General features: G+C 33.8%; 1 protein-coding gene across 1 annotated transcript; it reads left to right on the top strand.

Annotated features, from left to right (window-relative positions):
* The first annotated feature begins 7895 nt into the window (after positions 1-7895).
* On the top strand, positions 7896-8949 carry LOC136218606 (CASP-like protein 2A1). The gene is given in 3 exon segments (XM_066005593.1): positions 7896-8290; positions 8380-8497; positions 8565-8949. Coding segments are annotated over 3 exon segments (753 nt in total). The 5' UTR covers positions 7896-7910; the 3' UTR covers positions 8820-8949.
* The last annotated feature ends 882 nt before the right edge of the window (positions 8950-9831 follow it).

The raw sequence follows: 9831 nt of genomic DNA, 5'->3' as shown, positions 1-9831 counted from the left end.
TCTCCCATTTCCACTCTGGTATGGTTAAAGGTTTTAGTTTTCCCACGGGAGCTTGATGTTCGGCTTTAACCTGTTGACATGTCAAACATTTGGAAACAAAATCAGATACATCTTTCTTCATTGTAGGCCACTAGTAAAAAGGTCTCAAATTTCTGTACATCTTTGTCATTCCTGGGTGCATAGCATAAGGAGAATTATATGCTTCCTGTAGAATTTTTTATCTTAAATCTGCTACATCTGGAACACATAATCGACTACCTATCATCATAGTCCCATCATCTTCCATAGAAATATCAGGTCTTTTACCTTGTTGTACACGATCTCGCATTTTCTGTAAATAAGGATCATGCCATTGTGCTTCTTGGATCCTTTCTTTCAAATCTGGTTTTACCCGTAGTGTAGCCATCAAACCTGTTACTTCATTTACTTCTAACTGCACATCCATGGCTCGCATCTCCACTAGTGAATTCAAACTATAACTCTTCATACTAGCCACAATATCAACACTCTTTCTACTCAAAGCATCTGCAACCACATTAGCCTTTCCCTGATGGTAATCTATTGTGCAATCATAATCTTTTAGGGTAATTAATTTATTAGTCCCTATATTTTGACAAAACACACTGTTTAGTTCCTGTATTTTCAAAAACACACACTAAAGTCCCTAACGTTTTTCTCGGTGAACTGTTTAGTCCCTAATGTTTTTCTTGGTGAACTGTTTAGTCCCTGCCGTTAGACTCTCATGAAGATTCTGTTAGTCAATTTGGATTTGTGTTCTTCTTTTCCTTTATTTTGCTTTCCTTTAAACTCTAATGCATCTGAAATCAACTTTGAGTGTTCTTGTTCTTAATTTTCTTCTTAATCGTTCAAATTCGTAAGCGTTGAGTCTGTTCTTTTTATTGTTCTCCATGCAAATAGCTTCTTGTTCTTTTTATTGTTCTCCATGCAAATAGCTTCTTCTTCTAAATTAGATTACTCTTCTGAAGTTTGAAGGTAAATAGTAAAAGGTAATTTAGTCATTTCCGAAGTCATAAACGGTAAAAAAATGTAACAAACAGACGGAAGGACTAAACAGTTCACTGAGAAAAAGGTTAGGGACCTTACCATGTGTTTTTGAAAATACAGGGACTAAACAGTATGTTTTGTCAAAATATAGGGACTAATAAATTAATTACCCAATCTTTTAATAGCTCAATCCATCTCCTTTGTCTTAGGTTCAGATCTCAACACATGTGCTTCCGGCTCACAATATTCGGATAGCACTCTCAACTTGGACCATTTCACATATCCATCTAAGCAAGCTCATATTCATTTATAATCCAACCATTATCCAGTTCCAGTATATGCACAAGGCTCAACATGCCGTATTTACTCATAACACTGCAACATACTCAATCATATCACTTTCTTATCAATCATAACGTATCACAAACACTCAAACATTATTCACATCATTAACATCAGATTCAACCACATCTCACACTCAACAAGTCACAAGGCACAATACATCCATACACATATATAAGCAATATGCTTACCGTCGCACTTGGTTCGATCTATTCAACATGATCGGGTGTGCGTTCAATTGCACCTTGTCCTCCTAATGTCACATAACATTATAAAATTAGCCTTAACATAAACTTAATGAAAATATAAACTAATGAATGCTATATGATTTACAAGACACTAACTCCACAAAGTTCATGCAATCTAATCCTTTTGTCTTAGATCATCACATGACCTACTTGCACACATTCTGCCATAACTTTCTCTATATGAATCCAAATGTCCTATTTCCTGAACCTACTGAAACTAGACATATATGGGTATAACATGTCCAAAATTCATATTAAGATCTCTTCTACATAATATATGGCATGCAAAATTATTCTGTCCTATTTCCAGCCAAGAAACAGACTACTCAGATTTGCATGTACCATAATTCACTCAACCTAGCTCACACTAAACACAATGGATTGTCAAATCCTTTTACAGGAATATACTTCAATTAGTTAGGAAAACTTTTGTATAGATAAACTTTCCCAAATTCGGACTCTAAGGTCCTCAAAATGCTACATCAACATGGCTGCCTCACATGACATTCAATTTCGAGGTAGTCATGATCCATCTAGGTTTTCTTCCTCTATATATGGAATTAAAGTCCCATATTGTACAGAGGGTTTCATGACACATATAGGGACATAGTTTATTCTTTATGTATCTTTAAATTCGAACAATATCAAGATGAAAAAGATGCTCCAAAATGACTGAAAGCAGTACCCTAGATTTCTGTTTAGGGCACTTGATACATATCTTTCATTTGGACAGCCTATAACCACTTTAAACAACACCAAAACTCAACAAACTCAATCACAACTCATCCACAACAAATCCTATGATCATACCTAGGTATTTCAGAATCTCCAACTCATAGAAAACAAGCTAAAACAACATACTAACCTTCAACTTGTGTCTATCACCTAGTATGCTTCCTAACTTGACTTGTTTGGCTTGAAAATGGAAGAAATTGGAAGAGTTTTGTTTGGAGGATGTTAGGGTATGAAAAGGGAAGGTTTCTGAAGCTTTGGTCGAAATTGTGGCTGGAAAGCATAAAGAATGAGTTGTGTACATCCATTTGAAATGAAGAGGTGCATTTTGTCTCAATCTTGGGTGACACCTCGTGCTTAAGTGAGGTGCTTGCTCACAAAACTCATTTCCAGCCCTCTACAAGTCTAATTTGATCAATTAAGGACATATCATTCATTCATTTAAGTCCTAACTCAATTAACCAATCATTACATCTTAACGATACACTAATCGTCTACTAATCGCATGATAATCGCATTATGCATACAAAACTTCTACTGACAATGAGATGAATCTAAAATGTATGTATTCAATCATGAAAACATATATGAATGTGGGAAGACTCGTATGTTAGGGTTTTGGGGATGTTACATAGAGAAATCTAAGTGTTCGGTTATAGCACTTAGTAGGGGTTGAGTAGACGAATAGAGGAAGATACTCTTGCATATTCAACTGCCTTATAAACGGTTTGTGCTCTATCTTTAAAGAGCTCAGTATTGGATTTAAAAATCCCGGAGGGACTCTGGGGACTGGACGTAGGTGGAGAGGATGAACCAGGATAAGTCGTGCTGAGTAATCTCTAACTCTCTCTCAATATATATATATATATCTGTATGTGTTGCTTGTTATATTTACTCAGCATATAAATTGTTCAAACTAACACTGAGTAAATAAGAGTGTTGAGTTGGAAGCTGACCACAAAAGTGTCAATTCTCAACTCATATGTAAAACAGTTCTAGTCAACATCTGACTAAAGCTGTCTTATGCTACAATTGGCCGTGCTGACCAAAGTTGAGTTAATAAACTCAAGAAATTATATTAAGTCATCATAATTAAATTAGAAAAGGTTATATTAGTTCCTAACCCCCCCCCCCTTGGAACTAATCACACGGGACCAACACTTAGTCATTCTTGTCAATTCCAGATTATTCAATTCAATTCAAGTCTATTTACTAATCTTGGCAATTTTTCAGTTTAGTTAAGATCAGTCTTCTAGATTAAACTATGAATTCTAAGCTTTTTTTCATGTCCTTTAAGCTTTGTCTCATAATCCTCTGATTAGAAGTTAGATTTGACACACGTTTTGTAATTTTTTTCACAAAATTATTGGCATGTTCGCACACCAATCACAAAAGGCGTTAAACATTATCATATATTATGTTATGTATAAGTTGGAGATGATTAGAATAAATATAATTGAAGATTTTTTTGTAATTGATTGAATTCATATATTTAAGGGAAAAGTACAAAAATAAATCTTGTGGTTACACCTGTTTTCGAACAACACTCATGTGGTTTAAAAGTTTGCAAAATGGTACCTTTAGGTTCATTCTGTTAGCAAACACATACCAAATTGACTAACGATGTTAAAAATCAAAGGGAAAAGAGTTAATTTGATCCTTTTATTTATTTTTTTATAAATTAACCACCCTTATTATCTAATTATCACAAACAAACTCCAAAATAAAAAATAAAAATCAATTATATCATCTTCTCATTCTCTCTTTAATTTCTTATTTCTTTCTCTGCTTTTCGAAAATAAAATAAAAAATGCTGCAATCATCGGAATTTCCCCCAATTTGTGTAATTTCTGATTTCTTCCTCGGCTGTACACTCGTAGTTTGTGAATCACTCGGTGTTCCGAGATTGGTTTTTCATGTGGTTTTATCAATGGCGATTAGTAAAACTGCTTGGGTGCATAAACCCCGTTTGAAAACGATGTCGGTTAATGATCCGCTGAAGTTACCTGTATTGAAGCTTTCGTTTAGTTTAACGAGTTTCGATTTGCCAGAAACTGTGATGATGGAGGAAGATGATCTGTTTATTAAAGTTAGTGAAGAAATTGGAACGACTGATGCTAAAAGTTGGGGGATTGTTATAAACAGTTTTGAAGAATTGGAGAGAAGCCATATCCAATCTTTCAATGGTTAAACAAGAAAACGACGCCAAATTCAGTGATTTATGTATCATTTGGTATACAAACAGAAGTATCAGAATCTCAATTGAACGAAATAGCATACGGATTAGAGGAATCGGGGTATCAGTTTATTTGGGTACTCCGATCAAAGACATGGAATTTTCCGATTGGGTTAGAGGAGAAGAAGATCGGAGAGAGGGGTTTGAATCTGAGATTTAGTTAAGAGTTTAGAATAGATTAGACATTTAGAGTATTAAGAGGGTGTTTGTTAGAGGGGGGTAATGAGGTGGAATAATGGGGTATTTGTTTGTTGGTTCAATTGATTTTAGAGAGAGAAAAATTAAGAGAGAAGAGAGAAAGAACAAAAAAAAAAATAAGAAAGTAAATAAATGGAGAAGATGATATAATTGATTTTTATTTTTTATTTTGGGGTTTGTTTGTGATAATTAGATAATAAGTGTTAGGCATGAAAATGACTACAAATAAACGTACTATTTGTGATGAATTAAGGGTGTTTTAGAAGAAATGTTACGTAAAAGGACTTATAAGTGTTTTTATGCAGATTGGAAAAGATTAAGTCAAACAGACTGTAAGCAGCCTGTTTCGCAGAAACCATGAGGAGATGAGCAACCTTTGATCCAGCGATCAAACGTTGCGTATCTGATGACGGATAGCGACATGACAAAGCAGCAGGAGCGGCAGGAAGGAGCAGCAGGAAAAGAGTGGCTAAAAGTAACAAGATGACAAGAGTGTTCAACCCTTGAGTGTTCAAGGGTCAAAAATATCTTAACCACTTCTAGTAATCTAGGATCAGTGAACAATTTATTTGGTTTTGTAATATTTTATCAAATACTTTCGGTACCGTTTGTTTTTCCCTCCTATTTATAGACGTAGTGGGGGGGAGGGAAGATATACCTTTTTGAGAACTGAAAATAGAAGTTTTAGTGGAGAGAAGAGCTCTCTAAGAAGAAGATGACTCCATTGATGGAGTCCTGTAGATACAATGCAGACTGTTCACTCGGTAGTATGAGTGAGTAGTCATTTTGAACTGGTTCGGCCAGTTAGAGCCTGTTATGTAAGTCTTTTATCGTCTTATTTATGAATGAATGTTGATACATTATGATGTGTTTGATAAAACTTTCACTCTAGTGTTCCCAATGTTTGAATCGAGATGTGCTTTTTTAAAAGGCACTCCAAAAAAGTGATTTAATAGAAAAGTATAGGCTTCGCCTTAGAGCATCCTTAGTGGGAACCAATTTCTTTGTTACTTAGTACATTTGGTTGTAACCTAGCACTATGGAAGATGTTACTTATATTAATTTGTTACTAATATTAGCCCTTGTTTGGGAGGAGGTTAATGAGAGTAAATGGGAGTAGTGGAAGGTTAAGTATTAAGTTAACCTTGTTTGGGAGTTATTTTTTGAGAGTAAATGGAGGTTAATGGGGTTAAATGTTTACTTCCTCTAACCTCCAAACTCTAACCTCCAAATTGGGGGTTAATGGGAGTAACATAAACTTTTTTAAAATTTATTGTCTCTGCAGAGTAAATTTAACCTTCCTTCCCCTCCATATTTAAACTCCCAAACGAGGTTAAACATTTAACCTCGTTTAAATCCAATAAACTCTCAAACAAGATTAATTTTTAACTTTCCTTTCCATCACTTCTCTTCCCTTTCCATTACCTCCTTTAACTCTCACCTCCATTAACCTCCAAACTCCCAAACAAAGGCTTAGTTACAAACTTTTCATCTCCAAGATAAAGAATTAAAAGAAATAACTTAGAAGCGAGTGCATACTACTTTCCAAGAAAAAGAAAGTACTAGATGCAAGTGGACAACACTCTCCAAGAATGGAGACTTGCATGTCTTACTTTTGAGAAAAAAGTGATAAACTTTTTTGTTTCAAATTTATCTTTTCAGCCCATGTTTTTAATTAAAATTTCTTTTTAACCCCATAAAACTTCAAATAATTAATGGGTTTTAATGGAATATAACTTTTGTTTGTTATTTTTCCTAGGTGGCACAACTTAGTTGTTACCACCCACTAAGGATGCTCTTAGCTGCTATGGGTTGCATCTACCTTTATGTTATGTACAAATAACGGGGGCAAGTATGGGGAGAAACCTTAAAAACCTGCCCTAACCTTTAGGGTTTGATTGGATGGGGGGTTTGGGAGGGTTAGTAAGGGAAGGGTTTGGGAGGGTTTGTGGAAACCCTTGTTTGGAGGATATAAATTTAGAAGGGTAAGGGTTTTGAAGGGTTTGGGAAGGGTTTGGAAGGGTTTGATTTGTGTATATTTGTTTCAATTTTCAAACCCACCAATTTGGAGGGTTTAGGAGGGTTACAAATTTCATTTTCCATTATTACCCTTGTTAAAATTTCATTATCTCATTGTTTTTTTAGGTGCATTGCCGCAAAAAGAAAAGCCAATTTGTGGTTGTCAAACAAACCCATACCAATACCAATGTATTTTTTCATAATTCATTTATATTAAAAGTTAACTTCATTAAGAATTTATTATAATTTAATAGATATAAAAATTAAATAGTTATTATTTTTATTAATATTATTAATATATAAATATAATAAAATAATAAAATATATATTTTATAATTTAATTTAAATTATACTATAATTTATTAGATTTTTAAATAAATAATATATGAAATTGGATAATTGTTATTTAGATATGTAATTAAAAACAATTGTAAGTAATATGATTTAATTATATGAGAAGTAACTAATATACATGATTGAGTGGGACATTTTAGTCACTTTATAATATTTCATTCCCTTACAAACCCTTCATTCCAAACAAGGGAAAGGTACAAACCTTTATAAACCCTTACCATCCAACCAAACAAGGGTAAGGTTAGTGCTTCCCTTCCCCTTCCTCTCCCTTCCCTTCCCTTCCCTTCCCTTCCTTTATTTACCCTTCTAAACCCCCATCCAATCAAGGCCTTAGGAAACTCTTTCTATGAATGAGTTCCATTTTGGGTAGTATGCCGCTGCTATGGAAGCAGAACTAAGCTATTAAGCAATTACGGGTAGTGAAAGGATTCAAATATTAAAACATGTAAATTTTGTGCTCCTCTGTTGATTGGTTTTTGCCTCTACCTTATTCTCTATATACTCTCCGTACGTTTTGAATATGGGTAAAATTATTTAAGTTATTTTGAAAGGACACAAATATATATTGATTAGATAAGTTGTAAATTTCAATAAAAATAAGCATCTAGGTTAATGATTGAGCTAAAGTAGTGGGGACATAATTAAAATTGTGATTAATAATAGTAATTTGACATAAAAAAAATAAAAATAAAAATGAAAATGGTCCGTCTTATCTAGATAGGCAAGCTATAGAAATCCAGAAGTAAAGAGGTTATACAGTCAAGACACATACCACGATGGACTTGGATATGTGTGAACAGAGTTTTTGTGTTAATGGCATTGAATGCTTCTCACCAGCCCCACCTAATTTCAATTAATGATTACCTCTTTCTCTCTCTCTTTTTAATCTCTCTCTCTATGTCTTGTCTGTAGAGATAGCAGAAAGAAAGAAAGATATGGAAAAAGGAAAAGGAAGCACCCCCATGAATATGAATATGAATATGAATATGATGGGATCAAGAGAAGAAGAAGATACACCAAACTCCATCCGCACTGCTGAGACTGTTTTCCGTCTGATACCTATGGCTTTATGCATTTCTGCTCTTCTTCTTATGCTCAAGGATTCTCAGACTAATGATTTTGGCTCTCTTTCTTATTCTGATCTTGGAGCTTTCAGGTCTCTACTTTATCCATCTTCTTTCTCATATCCTATATAATAAACCATGATACATACATACAACTTCTCCTTTATATATATATATGCAGGTATTTGGTCCATGCCAATGGTATATGTGCAGGTTATTCCCTTCTTTCAGCAGTGATTGTAGCCATGCCTAGACCATTCACCATGTCTCGAGCATGGATTCTCTTCTTCCTTGATCAGGTTATTATTTATCTATATTTCAGATCATTAATTATGAAAACTCTTACTTATATTTATTTAATGACAGATATTGACATACGTGATTCTGGGGGCGGCAGCAGTGTCGGTGGAGGTGTTGTACCTAGCAAGAAAGGGAGACACGGCCATTACATGGAGCGCGGCATGTGCGTCGTTCGGCGGATTTTGTGAGAAAGCAACCGCATCCGCAATAATCACATTTGGTGTGGTAGCATGTTATGCCCTCCTTTCTCTTCTTTCCTCTTACAAACTCTTCACCAGATTTGATGCGCCACCTCCTCTTCCTCATAAGATACCCGCCTGAATCAACCATATCTAATCTAATGCAATGTAGTAATATGTATGTATGTTGTTGGATTAGATATACTATTTTTCTTCTAATACTCACTCATACATGCAAATAATAAACACCCCTACCCTACTCTTCTATGCTAGTATTCATCTTTCTCTTTCGTATTCATTATTATTACCTACACAGTGTTCACTTTTAACCACTACAACAAATATTATTAATGCTAAACTACCAATCAAATAATAATAATAATATTTTAAATCTACCATATTAAATGGGGTAAATATAAAATACACATAGTTTGTCTGATTTGTATTTATGGATTTATTAACGTACTTCTGTGATTTAAAACCTGCAACAATACTCGCTAATAATAACTGACGGCAAAGAGAACTAAAGTTGGAGATTACCATGAAAATTGTCACTGACTAAGTGGAATTAAAATTAGTGACGGACTTTTAGGGATGGTTTGTCACTGATAGAGTCGATTTAAAATTTATAGGAATGCTTATAAAGTGATTCATCCGAAACCATTCCTAATCGTGATTTATTTGTTTAACTATTTATATTTTGTTTTCTAGATTCCAATTAAGTACCTAATAATTATTATTGATTTTTACTCAAATTTAAATCCACAAATCATTTAAGAAAAGACGTATATATTATCAAAATATTCATATTTTGACACATTGCTAATTAAATACATAATTCTAAATAGATCCAAATGATCATATTAGAACTGCACAAGGAAACTAAATTCAGTGGAACATGTGATGTTGTAACTATTTTATGTCTAAAAAAAGACTCTTTGATTCATTGTAGCTCATTTTGTTGTAAATCAATTGTAATAGTCCTTATAATATCACCTGTAAATCATTTATTAAATGAAGAGAGCAATCAAATCCAATATCAACTTTCCAATTCAACAAACAAACAAAATGCAAAAACAATGAAAGTGGAAACAACATAAACACTGGCCAAAACTCAATTTGATGTTATTAAGCATAAAATGTTAAAGAATCTA

Source organism: Euphorbia lathyris, chromosome 2, assembly GCF_963576675.1.
Source record: "Euphorbia lathyris chromosome 2, ddEupLath1.1, whole genome shotgun sequence".
Classification (NCBI taxonomy): domain Eukaryota; kingdom Viridiplantae; phylum Streptophyta; class Magnoliopsida; order Malpighiales; family Euphorbiaceae; genus Euphorbia; species Euphorbia lathyris.
Note: the sequence above shows the minus strand (reverse complement) of the source record. Positions and strands in the feature narration are given on the sequence as shown.